We start from the raw sequence: 16,011 nt of genomic DNA on the forward strand, positions 1-16,011 counted from the left end.
AATAAAATATGTTTGAATCAAGTGAAGTATCTCTTTGCCAGACAAAGAATGGAATTTCTATGTCAGATGAGATAAAAGTGTAAATAAAATTTAAAATAAAATAAAATAAATAATAATAAAAAAAAAAAAGGTAAAGTCCCGAGGTTAAATTTACTCTGGAATTGTTTAGTTGTTATTGTTTTTGTTTGTTTGTTTTCTTTTTGGTTTGTCTGTTGGGGTAAACAAACAAAAATAAAACAAACAAAACCAGGACAATTATTTCCATATTTTCAGACCTAAGCTCTGGCTTTCAAGCATGACCCCAAACAAAATTTACAGACCTGACATTTGCACCAAACACTTTCATCCAGGCTTTCCAGTGCCACAGGGGAATTGGCTGGAAGCTGTTTAGCAAATTACAAAGGTACATCTAAGCAGATAAACACACTTGTACTAAACAGAGAAGCTGTTCTAAAAAACATAAAACAGTGCTGTAGTCATCTACTGTGTATGAAAGATTTGTGAGTAGTCTCACTGAAGCCCATTCTATTTGAAGATTTCATGAAGAGCGTATATTTAAAGCTTTGCCTAGCAGAACATTACACTACCAATGGAAGACTTTTGTTCAGTTTGTATAGAGAATCAAAGACATAATTATCCTAAGTGACTGAGTTGTATACATGTCTTTTGGTACCAATTTGATCTTGCATCTTGACCTGTATTGTAAAGAGTGAAATTAATATTGTAAGTGCCACCCAGTGACTGTGATTAACCATAATTTGCATTCTTTATTGAAAGTCAATTGTCTGCATGCTACCAGCTGTGAAATTGTGCAATAAGCAATAATTAAACAATGAAAGAGTAAACAGAACTAGTTAGGTGTGATTTGGAGCAGTGAGTAGCAAAGGTGACTTTTAAAGTTTTATTAGCACAATGCAAGAAAAACAAAATACAACCATGTAACCTATGTGTCAAAGCGTAAACAGTGAACATCTGTAAAACTCTATTAAACTCCACTAAAGATAAATTCACACTATAAAATAACAATATCAGTACTAAATAGGGACTATCCACTAAGCTTATGCAATCAGAGACTTCAAAGCCAAGGGGACTGTGTGTAGTAAAGCAGGAATCATTTCTGAGCATGTGTCTAACTGCAGTTCACTACATTTATTGATCAGACATTTGTTCTCAATGTTCTCAAGAGTGTGCTGGATTTTTTGTTTGCTTGTTTTGGGGGGGTTGTTTACTTTTCAGAGGAGTAGGGGGTGGGGGAGTGGAAATGGAGTTTTAAAGTAGGTTTATGCAACCTATCATTGCACATGGAAACTTCTGGCAGGCATTTGGCTTTTTGTTACTTGCAAGCCCCACCCTATTACATGTATTTATAATAAGATAATTGCACATTGCACAGCTCTGTAGCACAACTACCTCCCTAAAGCAAAATTCTTAAAAGCTCAGTTTGCCTTTGGAGAGTACTAATTAGTTATGTGGGGGAATACCTCAGCTATGGCTCATGTATACTATTTTGCTTGTCAAATGTAGTTATGCACATTATTGATTGGATTTTGTCTTGCCCTCAGGTTCTAAGAAGTACCTTCTGATGGTGGTATTGGTCTAGGTTTTGCAAGCTGGCCAGGTTTAACTTCAGGCATTTTTTCACCATGTCTGTACACACTTACAGTGACATCCACTGTTTCCCCACCATATTTGTTCTTAACATGAATGCTAAATTTGCCTGAGTCTTCTGAGGTCACTCCCTTGATTGTTAAACTGGCATATTTTCCTTGTTCCAGTGAAACCACATAATGCTCATTAAGTTCAAGGGCCTTGTCATTCTTGAACCAAACCACTTCTGGGTCAGGGTTTCCAAACACAGTACAGGTCAGATTCAGAGTCTGAGGGAGGAAAAAAAGAAAAATAAATAAATAAATAAATAAGTATTTTTAAGGATTTGGCAGACTAAAAACAGTATTTTCAGTATTGCTTTCATGCACTTCCTATTCCTAGTTAACTGAAATAAGACAGTTATCATGTTTCTGAGGACTGAAAAGTAGAGTTCCTAGTTTGTTTGTTTTTTCTTTCTTTCTTTCAGTCTTTTTTACGTCTTACGAGTGACAGTGAAGCAGTAATAGCCCCAGGGTAACAAAGCCTGAAGATGGTAAGTTGGACTGTCAATGCAGTCCTGCCTGCAGGAAACTCCTGGCAACCTATTAGTTTGACATGATGTTCAGGCAATGATAGGTTTGAAAACATCCTTGAAGATTCCTTGTACACACCAAGGAGAACTGAGCAAATCTTTTCTGACCTAGGCCTCCTAAGCTTATTGCTTGAGATGATTTAAAAAAAAAAAAAAATCACTTAAAAAGTAGTACATAACATGAATCATTGGTCGTTGATTTCAAATGCTGCTGACTCGTAAAATGGAAATATTTTATGAAGACTAAATTATTCATAAAGGTTGTAAAAGTGTTGCATGCATGTACAGTGTATTAATAGAATAGCTGAAAAGACCTAGTAGGCCATCCTGGCAGTTCATGTATTTTCCAAGGACTGAACAAAGACTGAAAAAGCCTACAAAATTTTGATGGTCATTCTCTTAAATTTATGTGGTGTTACTCCTAAACCTATTTTTATCACTGTATGTATATGTAGGTGAATTTTATGTATTTAGGTAAAATGATAATAGAATAGGTTTAAGAATCATTTGAGAAGGTGCATTGATAACTACCTACTTTGTTCACTTTTGCTTGAATCTCATTCTGCCCAAAATTCTGGCCTATATAATTTAAATCGGCATGAAAATTTCCCATATATGTTAAAAAAATGATACAAAAAACTGTACCAGACTGCTCCTTTATATTCCCTCCCTGCAATATTACCCTTCAGTTTCCACAGAATCCTAATCTAGAGGGAAGAGAGAAAGCCCATCTGTGTGCACATGTGCATGTTTCTGTGCATTGTTTTTCTTGAATTCTGATTAGATATGATATATAACTCAGTGGGAAAAAAAAAAAAAAAAAAGGCAGAAAATTTAAGTGATCAATAGTACTATACATTCCCAAGTAGAAGCAGTTCTACATGCCTCCAAAATCAGAGAGGACCACTGAAGGAAGATTTACATGCTCTGGGTGCAACCTGGTGACAACTTAAGTGTGTGAGTACCCTTAAAGGAATGCCTTCATGTAGGATCTAAAGTTAACTAATGACTATGGGAACTAACTTTACTATAAATATTTATAGTAATGATGCAAAGATGAAAATAAAATGTTGGGAAATCACACTAAATATGATGGCAAACAGCAAGTTTAAACCTTACTGTCCTTTCTGTAACTCAGAGAGCATTTCACGACTATTGCCTTCAGAAGTGACCTCATTTAAGAGCAATTAATAATTAATTCATTAATCAAGTCTTAATATGTTAATATTAAAAGCTTGCCAGAGAGCAGATATTTTCCACAGTCATTTTAAATCATTTGGGCCTGTTCTAATTTACTAAATTATAGATGTGACCTAAAATCATTTATACCCTCTTAAGAAGCACTAGCAAAGCTTTGTCTTGTGTTCATACATTTGCACAGATAGAACATTCCATTGTATGGGAAATCTTTTCTATTCTGTGTGTGTGTGTGTACATGCGCACGTGTGTGTACTTACTTCTCGCTTGTGCTTACATGAATCTTGCATGGTAGCTGTTCATATTTAACATAGAGATTATTTAAAAATTTCACTTCCTTCTGTTCCATTTTGTTTTCATTGATTTCAGGAATCAGAGGTTTTCCCTTCACACATTCAGTTATTTAATCCTCACATGGTTAGGCCTCCTTTGAACCCTTCTACTTTTGGAAACTTGCTATGTGGTTTTTCCTTGATTTGAGGTCATGCATTTTAGGGCATGATTTTGTATGAGGAAACTGCAGGCGGTATGTATATACAGTCGGGGTGGGATGACGTTGCCAGGCTTTTTCATGACTGTTTTAAGATGTTGGTCATCAAGTGGCTTATACCTAGCCTCCTAACAGATTAGCTCTCTTACTGTGAAGCACTTTTGTCTACTACAGTAAGAAGGCACCTCGTGAATACTCAATAGAGACAAAGAAAGGAATGGGCCAAGAAGAAAATCATCTCAGTTTTGTCCAAAGTTGGGTAGCTTTCAGTATCCAGTGCAAGGCCCACTTGATCCTCCAACCAATTTCTCTGGCAATAAGGATAATTTCCACACAGAGCAACTCAGCAGTGGTCTCTGAAGATGCACATCACACAAGAGACATAAACACGCTGATCAATATGTTCTCGATAGCCAGCAGATGGTATGAGTCACATTGGCTCCCAAGATAATGTGCTCCAATCAGAATAAAAGTCCATCTAGCTCTTTTAGAAGTCAAAAGAAACTACTTAAAAAAGCATATAAAAATGAGAATGAATACTGTGATCCTTCTCCCTTCCTACTTTCCACACTTTGGTGGGTTATAAACTATATAACTAGCATGAGCTGTATTGAGACAAATGTGTTTAATAGCCCCTCCCAGACTTCTCTTCATGACATTGCCTGTTTTCTTTTTTTGGACCCAGATCTATTTTGACCTAAGGTACTAAGGAACAAATTAATTATGAAACACTTGAAAAACTACTTCATTTCAATTGCAGTGATCATTTAATTAGGCACACCCTTCTTGTGCCGTGAGAAGTCCTGGATAATCATTTCCAAGTACTTCCTATGCACCATGCACAATGCTGCTTATTTTTGTCCTTTTCCCCCATTCTCTTTCAGAGATTTTTCTTTCTAGACTGAGGAGACCTAGTTTCTCCCCATAGGGAAGGACAGGGCACACAATAGAAACAGATTTGTTTCAGGAGAAAGCAGTGTGGGAAGGATTAAATGGATTTTTCTGGACTGAAGACTTGAGTGTCTGAAGACTAGAATTCACCCCCAAAGATGGAGAAACTAAACCCCAGTGCTTTCTTGCACCTGTAAGTACTGATAGCAGCTCAGACTAACAGTCTTCTCTCATCTTACTATCTAGATCTTACTGTCTAGAGAGTTTGGGCCCAGGTTGCATGAGATCCCCCTCCACCATGACAAAACAAAAAAAAAAAACAAAACAAAAAAAAAAAAGTGAGGGACACCTCCAGACCTGAAATTTCATCTCCACCAGACAAGATGACCTAGCAGGGGACTTTGGGAATATTTACCAATTTTGATTTTGTATCTGGGTGTTTAGCTGTTCATGATGTCAGAAAACACATGTATTCACTGACCTTTAATCTCTTGTAATTATACATTGAAGTGGGGCTATCTGCCAACATTTATGTAGAGGAAAGAATTTAATCCATTGGACCAGGTAGGTTCTTTACCCTGCTTCACTCTTACCACACATAAGGCTCTATGACTGGCCTGCTGGAGAATGGGACCTAGGTTTTCTTTGTTTTACACTGGGTCTCAGAGAGTGGCTGTCTCCTCCTCCTTCAGTTTCTACTACAGGGAAGGATTGGGCCCTTGAACTGTTCTGATCAGCACACAGAGCTGAAATCCAGCCCAGACTGGAGTATGCAGTTAACTCAGAGCCTCTACATAATCATCACAAAAGACCAGCACCAGGAGGCTGACCTTGCCTGCCTGAGAACTGAACTAGGCTGTGCCTCCCCTAACTATGTAGACAGCTTATGGTGCACATTCTCACTTATTACTTGCATGTGCCTCAATTAAGTAACCACCATTTGGTGGTTTAAATTCTCCTCCTTTTTCTCTCACCTTTGCAAAATCATCTGTATTCCTCCCATTTCCACAATTAAAGCAAATATCTCACCAGTAAACTTGGCTAATTGACAAAAACAGTCCTTACCTTCCCGTCCATTATAGTAACAACATCAGGCAAGCCACCAATGACTTTACCACGATCTAGGAGTTAAAGAAAATATATGTGGATTATCTGACATTTAGAACTCAAAATTACTTATTTCTTCATGATTTTATAACTTGGTGACATAACAATCACTGCTTTAGTTTGGGCTTATCTTAAAAACAAACATCTGTAATGCTTGGATAATGAAATGTAAAATAATACATTTTTTGCAATATTTTGTGTTATTTACTATTAATGTATTTTATAATCCTCTTAGATTTTTAGCAGAGGTTGAGTTCTAAACTGATACACTTTATGTCCTCGAAGCTGCTTCCAAGCTTGACAGCTGGAGCTTTGAGCACCAAAGCAAAGAAGATGCTTTTAGCAACTTGATGGTATCTAAAATTAGAGAAAAATCTATTTTGCCACTTTGTTTGTGGGTAGAAACATCTTTTCATTATCAGGGAACTTGATATCCATGTACCAGAATTCATGCAGCCCCTAACAGTAACAAGCTTCCCCACTATCTCTCTCTTAGCATCCATTGTACTCCACAGTCATTAGCATATTATTTTTTTTGTTCAATAGGTAGATCCCAATATAATTGTTTGTTTTCAGAGCCAACACCTCCTTGTGTGACACCCAGAAGCTCACACCTCACCAAAACTCTGCAGACAAAAACAGAGCATTGCAAAATGTGTAAAATGCACATCAAGTGCAAACCTACACATGATTACTATTATCACACTATTCCTCAGTAACAGGAGATTTCTGTGACTTCAGAACTCTGAAAGCTATGCCAACATATAATGATAGATGCCTTAAAGAGAATACTAGACTAGATTCTAGAACATCTTTGATAAAATGTAAAATAAACTTACTCTTCTCAGCAAAAGCAGCTGCCCTAAAATTGTTGAGGAGAGGAAGAGACATACATAACGTTATTAGTAACATTATTAATAAATATTTTTTCTGTAAATTAAGATTGTTGCTATAGAATTAAAATGCAAAAATTGTAGCACTTACTTGAGTCTCTGGAATTCTGCATAGGCGTCATCAAAAGCTGTAACAAAACAGTTGTGAGAGTTATTGTACATGAACATCACTTGCATATGGGGCTCAGTATAAGCATTTAAACACATACCCATACTAAAGCTGTTTTAAAAACATTGCTACACAGTAACAAAATAGATAACCAAACCTCTGGAACCCAATGGTGCTATTGGTAAAAACAGGTAAGAGGCTAAAAAGATCATACCAGTTATGCAACTAAATTGCATCTGGTTTTGACCAAAGATTTTCCATTTTTATTGCATTCCTCTGTTTACTCCTGATTAATTCTATTTAATACATGAAGTGGATTTAATCCAAAAATTATAGTCTCAAAAATATACCTTGCCCGGACAGATCAAGTGTTCGTTTGAAGGATTCCTTGTCACCGAAAATTTCAAAGGTGTAGTTCCCTTTATCCTTTTCAGTGGGTTCAGTTATCTGTAGCCAGGCAATATTCTCTCCACCTCCAATCTTCATCTTTTCACCAGAAGAAATCTTAGATTCCCTTGAATGAATAGAAATGGGTTTGAACATTATTTTCATGTATATTCTCTGTAGGAGACCATCTATAAAAAATTTCAAAGGATAACACACTATTTCTAAATTACAAATAAAATGCAACTAATAAGAGCAATTTCATAGGAGATTATTTTCTTTCTAACAAGTATGAAAAAGAACAGGAACAGAAAATCTTTACCTTCCATTAACTTCATTAAGAAATCCATGGAAGACTTGCATATAATTTTTTATCCTCAAATCAAGTCAAAATATACTTTGTTTGTTTGTTCATTTGTTGTTAAGAACAAGGCAAGAAGCAAATGTCCTCATTGTAGATAATTAATAAACGTCTTAAAAAACAAACACCACCACTGAAAACAAAAAAAAAAAAAACAAAAAAAAAAACACAGTAGCATTCAATTGACTTATCATCACTTCCTAAATTAAGAATATAAAGAAATGCTCTGTTGATTCAGATTAGTGGTTCTTCTGGTCCATAATCTGTCCTGAATAATGGAAATAGAAGAAGCTATTTAGGGAGAGCATGCAAACCAAGCTATTTTCAATGGTTTGCAAAGAAGTTTCTTCTTTCCCTCATAAACTAAAGAAATTTTTCTCTACTATCTTCCTCACAAGCATCTTACCTGGATATTTATATTATATATATATATATGCTCATATATATATATTCTTGAGATTAAAGTAAGCATTTGCTTCTCTTTGATGAGTTAATTTAGCATAGACAGGGGTTAATTTTGCATAGACAGGGCTGATGTGGCTTCGTAGCTTGTTTGACAAGGAAAAGGAATTTTTACTACTTCCCTTTCTGTAAGAGAACTACATTGAGTTCAGTGTACCAGGATAGATACTTGGATGGAAACTGCTATTTATTACAAAATACTACGTTTCCCACCATGCCATGAATGAATAATGCATACTGGCTTTACGACTTATTGTACTGGGTCTGGCTGGGATGTTAACTTTCCCTGCAGCAGCCCAAACAGTGCTGCACTCTGCACTTGTAGCTAGAACAGCAGTGGTATCACACCAGTGTTGTGTCTGCTGCTGAGAAGTGCTGGCACAGCATCAGGACTCTCTCTGACCCTCCTAGGGGGTGGGCAAAAAAGTGAGAGAGAAACATCACCAGGGCAGCTGACCTAAACCAACCAAAGGGATATTCCATACCATATGATGTCACACTCAGCAATAAAAGGTGGAAAAAGGAAGAAGAGGAGAGGGGTGGGCTCTCATTGTGAAAACGTCTGTCCTCCTCCCGAACACCAGCTACATGCGTTGAGGCCCTGCTTCAAGGACGTGGTCAAGCATCGCTCATTTGTGGGAAGTAGAGAGTAATTTCTTTCCTCTGCACTTCCACATAGCCTTTACTTGTTTTGTTTTGTTATTCCCTTTCCCCCTTCCTCTTCCCTTTTCACTTTTTTCCCTTTATTCAAAATGTTTAATTAATAATAATATTTCCTTAATAATATTTTTTCTCTTTAATTAAGTTATCCTTATCTCAACCCGTGAGTTGTTCTTTCCTTTACTTGTTCCCCTCCTCATCTGAGGAGGGGGAGTGAGAGAGCGGTTGTGGTGTTCAGCTGCCTAGCACGGTAAAACCACCACACTTAGGTTTCCTGCAAAGCAGCATAGTTGAAAATTCAGTTAGCTGGAAATTTGCATGCTGTGTTTTGGGATATACAGACAATAGTTGAAAATAATAATAATAATAAAAGGAACTCTCTAACCTTTCTTTTCTCCGGGAGTAATTCTGTAAAATTCCATTTGAAAAAGCAAGAAGGTTTAGTGAGTCTGGAGGATGCTGGTTGGTTGGTTGGTTTCAGTCTTTGTTTTTGCTTTAGCTTTTAATAACATCTCTAGCTTCTATTCATAGTATTTAATTAAATAATTGAAATGTTATTTGTTCAAAATCTGTGTTTAATGATCTTCAAGATGATCAACATGTAAAGTTTACCATAAAATCTGGAATATTAGTATGTGGGGGAGGGAGGGAGACAGCAAATAGAAATATGTATGCTGATTGTTTCCCTATTTGCCATGGAACATTCTCTAGTTTTGCATTGCTAGGAAGTGGATGGTGGAATGGAATATCACCTTTAAAACTCAAGCAGATACAGTAAAAGGCAAAGGCAAAAAGATATTTTTCTTCACCTTTTCTTCATACAAATATAACATTTACCGAAAGAAGGAGCAGAACCTGCTGAATACAGCTGAGTACCCTTGTGGAAGCCTGCTTGAGCTCCCTGAACCTGATGATCACGGACACTTTTCTTACATTCCTAATTGACTAAGACAATGTGCCGCCAAACCAGCCTCTTCCTGTCCTGGTCAGAACACTTCACTGTGTGTCATCTTTGGAGGTCATCAAGGAATGTGTAAGTTTAAAAAGCTTGAAGAGTTTTAAAATCCTTCAAAGCCCTACCTGCAGTTTCAAAAAAATGAAGGCCTAACACAGCAAAGTATTTGAACATACATTTAACTGTAAATACACAGATATATAAAGAGTACCTCCAAAGGCTAACATTAATGCCACAGAAGAGATTGGAAAAGTATCTGAAATTTTTCAGCTAATTTCTAGTCATATTCTCAGCTCTGAGGGCTATTCTCAAAATATTCAGTACTTCTTGCCCCTCCTATATTCCATTGAATATATTTTCAAAGAAAATTAATATAATTAAAATATTTGGGGTTATATAAGACTATATATTGAAAATTGTTGTATTGTTTTTTGCTTTTTGGGGGGAAGGAGGTGTTGTTAGGTTTTGGATTTGCTTTCTTGGCATAGGCTGATGAGAGCAGATGTTTGGTATTCACCTACTCTGGGAGGAGAAATTTCATCTATTTATAGAAAAGGGCAACCCTGAGCAGTAAACTATGCTATCTTTGAACCAACTAGATATAGTGGAAGACAAACAGTCTGGTGTTGAATAAGAGGTTGAAATACTGTTGATTCTTCTTTTCTGGACATTACAATCAGGTTTTGGACAAGTATATTAATATTTCTTTTACCATATGTACTACATGAAAAGGGAATGTAAGATGCTGGAAAGAAATTCACTAAAGTGCTCCACTTCCTAAATGAATGCCACAGCATAATATATAGTAAATCTTAAAGACTATATTTTTCTCAAATAAATTTGGATGTACACATGAACTTGAAAAAATATTCTCACCTACCTGTGAGACCAGCTGACTTTCATTTCTTCATTGTAGTACTTCAAGAAACACTGAAGCCTTATTCCTTCTTCAGTGCAGAGTATCTTCAGTGGAGAAGCTGTCTTACCTACATGAAATAGAATATATGCAAATCAAACAGGATAATGGAATAAACAGAAAAAGGTTAAATGGACTGTTTATAATACCAGGACAAAAGGAAATTCAAGATCTCGTCCACTGTTCTCGAGTACCACACAAAGGCAGTGATTCATGCTTCTCAAAGATCTGCTGATTTACACCAGATAAAGGTTTATCATTCGTTTATGGTTTTATTGTCATATAAAATCATTATGACTGCTTTGTGAATTAATAAGGTACTTATGTAATTGCCATGAAATAATAGTATCATGATTTTATTTGCATAAAAATTTTATTCTTGTACAATCCCTGTTCTTTCACTAGAATGACTCCCAGTTTCTTACTGGCAATAGGATCAAAATCTAGTTCTCTCTGTATCATAAGGCTCACTTACTAATGGGAAGTATGAAGAAAATGACTGCTATATCATCGTCACAGTACCTAAACCAAATAAGCCAGGTGGAACAATTCTTTGTTCCCTTTTAATAGTGTCAATTAACAAGGCTGAATGCCTGTTCAGAACCTTAATAGCATGCCTTGTCTGCCTCAGGCTCAGATGACTTTAATATAAAAAAAAAAAAAAAAAGACAAAAATCCAAGAGAGACTTAGACGTTACTTACCACTGACTCTGCTCAATGCCAGAATTATATCATCATACACTGAGGAGAAAAAAATAAAAAGAAAGCATACAATCAAAATTCAATCAGAATATAGCTTTGTTATGTTTAGTTTAATTAAAATGATATGGGAAATCTTCACATCCTTAGGCAAAGAAAACCATTAAAATTGCAACAGGTGTACAGGACAAATTGAAGACTCTCTGCGTACATTATATGAATTCTGTGCTGTGTTAATGAATATCTCCACTGTATGCGGAGTCAGATGTGCTGTCAAACCTTTCTCTTTGTATCCTTCATGCCAGAAACAATAGAAAGTCATTAAAACTTGATAGTTCACATACAAAGAAGAGTTCGGGAGAAAGAAAAATTACTGCATTTTTGGAGAAAACAGTTTTCACCTGCTCCCTTTAGGATGGCATTTAGCAAATGTAAACTTCTCAAAAGCAGGAAGAAAACAGGTATCACATCAAGCTTCTGAAAGATGATAGAGCTGTTGGGTTTGTGGAAGGGGAGACCCTCAGACAAAAGGGCAGAGGACTAGGGCACTTTCTGTAGCACAAGTATCCTATTTAGTATCACTGTGCAGGATGAAACAGGGAGAGAATATCTGGTAACATATAAAACCTTCTGTAGATGCATATCATCAGTGCATTTTCAACTAGATCCTCTTACCTTTGTTTGCATTTGTTTTCATTTCAATTCCACTGAACATTGAGCTCAAACTAACTTGCCTCATAGAATATGCAGTTTCAAGAGGCCAGTTCTTACTAAACTCTGTCAGGGTCAAATCAACCATTTAGCGGATCCACTGACTGGTTTAATACTGTAGTTCCTGTGATTTTGCTGGTTAACATTTTCAAAGCCTCCTGGTTAGACATAAGTTAGACATGGTGTTTTCTCAAAGCAGGCATTTTACTGTCTACATTTCCAGCACAGGCTAGTTTTTCTGTAACTGAAGTTTACACTCCAGAAGTAGGAAGGAGCCCCTGATCATAAGATGGAGAACCACAGTATCTTCTGTTCATTCCAGTGATCAGGATAATCGTTACTTGAAAATCCTACTCTGATGAGTTGCAAATTCAATTGTGTATAATTTTTATTTCTCTGCATTTACAACAAAGAAATTTACAATTTCTTTCACACTTTCACAATTACAGCTTTACCATTTTACAGTCTAAATAACAGTCACCAAGACTCCCACCTCAACAATTTGAGGTCCTGGTGTTGTTAGTTTTTTTGGCAGACATTAAAACTTACCAAATGTGGCAGAGGGCATGAGCTCTTTACAAAACAATAATAATAATAATAATAATAAATAATAAAAATAATAAAAATATATATAAATAATAAAAAATATATAAGAAATCCCACATAAAACAGGAGTGTCTGATTAAAACTTACTTTTTGCCTGTGAAGGTGTTAAAGAGTAACCATTACAAAGCCCAGTGTCACCCCTACTAAACTGGTCATCTGCAATTCAGGACCTTATAACGTAACAAAAGGACTGAAAAAAGACCCCAGATATGCTTGCTGACTTGCTATTTGCAAAGATAGGTTTTGAACACCTTTTCAGAGAATGTACTGTATTGTATGTTTCTGAATGTAATGTATTCAGAAAATATACTTCAGTATAGTAAACAGAATGTTACCTTTTCCTGATAATTCAAGAGAAGATACATCATGACCTCTATCATCTGATAGTGTTGCCTTATAAACACCTTCATCTTTGCGAGACAACTACAAGGAAAGCACAGGATGTTTACTGAACAATTTAATAAGAATATATTTGCTTAAGCACTGCACACATTCATAAGTTAAACAATAAACATTGTTGTACTGTGTTCTGGATAAATAATCTTACTAAACTGTAAGTGGCTTACTAAACTGTAAGTGGCTTGTGCATGCTTTTTAATGCAGCTATAGTTAGTCCCTAAGCCTAAAACGTAATCTGATTTCAGATTGTCTTTAGAAACTTTTTTCCTTTCTCCCTTTTCTTTTGTACCATAGAGACAAATAGGATTGATTCTGGTCACTATAAATTATAAGTAGCTTAGTAAGATGTAATAGAGGGTAACTTCAACCCACACAAATTTTAGAAATGCAATTTTTCTTCAACTGAAACTATTACTTTTTGGAGTCACTATGTGTAGAGCATGACAATTGATCTATATCCTTTAACTGTCCAAGTATCAACTAAGTGGCTTTCATTCAAGCAGCAGCTGTAGTCAAATTATATGTATGCTAAGTAAATAATGCATTGATTACCCTTGGAGTAACACAGTTTTAAAGGCAGTAGTTTCTGTTTGGGTGATCTTATTTTATTTTATTTAAAAACATGAAGGGAAATATCTAAATACTTACATTCAGGTTAGAGGTTGCTTAATCTTAGGTTTATACAAGCCCACAAACAAGTAAATAATGGAAAAATTGTCATATATTTAAATGATAAGTAATGACAGCAATTCAAGACAAGCTGAAACTAGTCTCCACCAGAAAAGTCTACTCAAAAAAAATGAAGTGACTGCAAATTCAGTATCCTATTGCAAGTGAAATGAAAGGAGTAAGTAATAAGAATATGAAGACAATAATTAAATTAAATAAACTAATTAAATGGAATGTGCATTTTTCTGAAAGGAGAAAGACTTGATCAACAGGAGGTTTGGTCACTTGAGAAAGAAAACCACTTTTCAAGGTAAAGCTTGAGACACAAGTTAGGTTATTTTGTTTGCATAAATATAAATCTTAAGAAGCTATATACCTCAAACCTATTTCTTTCAGTAAATAAAACTGAGACAACTGTCAAATATGAGGTGTTTGAACAAACTGAAAAACTAAAAAGCAATAAGAAAAAAAAAAAAAAAAAAGAGTTCAACAAAGGACACTGAAGCAACTTAAGCATAACCTGGCTGAGCTGATAACAAAAGTATATACTGTTTTTCTAGCAGTAACAACTCAGTAGGTAATTGAAAGGTAGCAAATACACCTTTTCTTAAAAATGGTTTGTAGAAATCATGCTAGCTGTTTTAGTGATCTGCCTGGCAAATCTATAACACATCAAGCAGAACTGTCATTTCTAATCAGTAGGTGATACTGTACCCTGGGAATACTGAGGTGACATTCTCCCTTCTGCAGATCAGGCACCTCATCAACATCAATCCCAGAACCATCCTTATACCACTTGAAAACAGTCTCCTTCTTTGTGTTCGCAACCTGTACAATAAAAAAGGCACATAAGCATGGCTATAACTTGATGAAATATATTGTAGTGTATGTAGTTACATGGGTACTTTCAGTATAAGAAGCCTTTTTTTTTTTTTTCTTATATGTATAATGTACATCAAATAACTAGGTAGAAAAAAACAATTCCGACTCAGCAAAACCTTAGTACTACAGTATTTGCAGCACAGAACTGGTCAGAAGTAGGCAGTTCAGAGCCTAAGAGCACTGTCAAATCCCTAGAGGCAATCCTGTCTACTTCCTCCCTTAAAGGATTTTGCATCCCTGTTACACGGTTGTAATTTGTCTAGAGATATCTGTGAGAAGTATCTTTGAAATTACAGATGCTGAACTCTCCTTTATCATTTTATGTTTGCCATGTGTCTCCAGAGACCTGCAACACATTCTAGGCCCTATCTTGGAGAACATTCAGCCAATTTGCAGATTCATCCTGGCTACCTAAGCAATGCCTTTCAGGGCCAAACCACAAAAAGCAACTGAAATTACTATTCTGAAAGCATTTTATTTCCTTCAAAAAGACTAAAATTGTGAGCTGCACTAGAAATTCTTTTTTTACACTACATTGTTATCCTATGGGAAATACAAAGACTTGAGGATTCCTACAAATTGAAGTCTCTTTCAATACAAAGGAGCTTTAAAAAGTGTTGCAGATACAGAGAAGGTTCTTAAAACACCAAATTTTGCTGTAATAGTAGCAGCGGGTCTGAGCAATGCATAAATAAACTACAGCTATACCTCAAGTACTGCTATAATTTTGAAATATAAATTGTCTAATAGTGACGCTTAAAATATTGCTGGATGAATGGTCTCAAAGTGTGAATTCAAAGAAGCTAAAAGCCCAGATCTCCTTAGAAACTTTGGTAATATATTTTATTTTTCTTCCTTTCAGAAGCCCTGTGGTTTATTTGACATCACTATCCCCATACCCATCCAGAAATCACAGAAATACAATTCTATTTCTGTGCCTAGCCTGAATCCCCATCAACATGGCTTTGGTAGAAGGACAGAGCTGGTAAGATGTTTAATCTGCAGGCAGTCGTATTAAAAAAAAAAAAAAAAAAAATATCCTTAAAGAACTGAACAAATGGATACTGGACAGCCCAGAAGTTAATTTATTTCTGAGTTCTGCTATAGTTTTCAAGTGGCTTGCTAGAAGGAAAATACATGCACCAATTTCTAACCCTTTCACATTAGAGGAGTCTTATTCTGTAGATGAACAGCTCTATGAAATCTTTTTGTAGAGATGACCAGACAAATAGGAGGAATTTCCCCACCACCACCACCTTTCTCCTGTACTGATTCCTGGAAGCTCTCTAAATGCTGTTCACATTAATCACATATATTGCTGTTTAATAACTAGCGTGGTTGCTATGTATCTCTGACAGAGTATTTAGGATCACAACCTGGCCCAAAGCAATGTCTTGCCTGAAAAAAAAAAAAAAAAAAAAAAAAAAAAAAAAAAAAAAAA

General features: G+C 35.7%; 1 protein-coding gene and 1 long non-coding RNA gene across 3 annotated transcripts in view; one reads left to right on the forward strand and one right to left on the reverse strand.

Annotated features, from left to right (window-relative positions):
• Positions 1–1,210: 1,210 nt before the first annotated feature.
• Positions 1,211–16,011, reverse strand: part of MYOM2 (myomesin 2) — an 80,021-nt gene continuing 65,220 nt past the window's right edge. The window contains exons 30-38 of one of the 2 annotated variants that reach the window (XM_035321964.1): positions 14,403–14,516; positions 12,956–13,043; positions 11,307–11,345; positions 10,569–10,674; positions 7,217–7,380; positions 6,849–6,885; positions 6,704–6,726; positions 5,823–5,878; positions 1,211–1,877 (exon numbers count right to left, since the gene is read on the reverse strand). In XM_035321964.1, the coding sequence (XP_035177855.1) occupies positions 1,566–1,877; positions 5,823–5,878; positions 6,704–6,726; positions 6,849–6,885; positions 7,217–7,380; positions 10,569–10,674; positions 11,307–11,345; positions 12,956–13,043; positions 14,403–14,516 (939 nt within the window). In that variant the 3' untranslated portion in view covers positions 1,211–1,565. Of the gene's footprint in view, positions 1,878–5,822; positions 5,879–6,703; positions 6,727–6,848; positions 6,886–7,216; positions 7,381–10,568; positions 10,675–11,306; positions 11,346–12,829; positions 12,889–12,919; positions 13,044–14,402; positions 14,517–16,011 lie in introns of those variants that run through there. The other variant, XM_035321965.1, reaches the window with a different exon arrangement.
• On the forward strand, positions 10,654–15,604 carry LOC118164444. Its single transcript, XR_004749504.1, has 2 exons — positions 10,654–10,855; positions 15,433–15,604. It is a non-coding gene; the product is annotated as an uncharacterized LOC118164444 (long non-coding RNA).

Source organism: Oxyura jamaicensis, chromosome 3 (genome assembly GCF_011077185.1).
Source record: "Oxyura jamaicensis isolate SHBP4307 breed ruddy duck chromosome 3, BPBGC_Ojam_1.0, whole genome shotgun sequence".
Lineage (NCBI taxonomy): Eukaryota > Metazoa > Chordata > Aves > Anseriformes > Anatidae > Oxyura > Oxyura jamaicensis.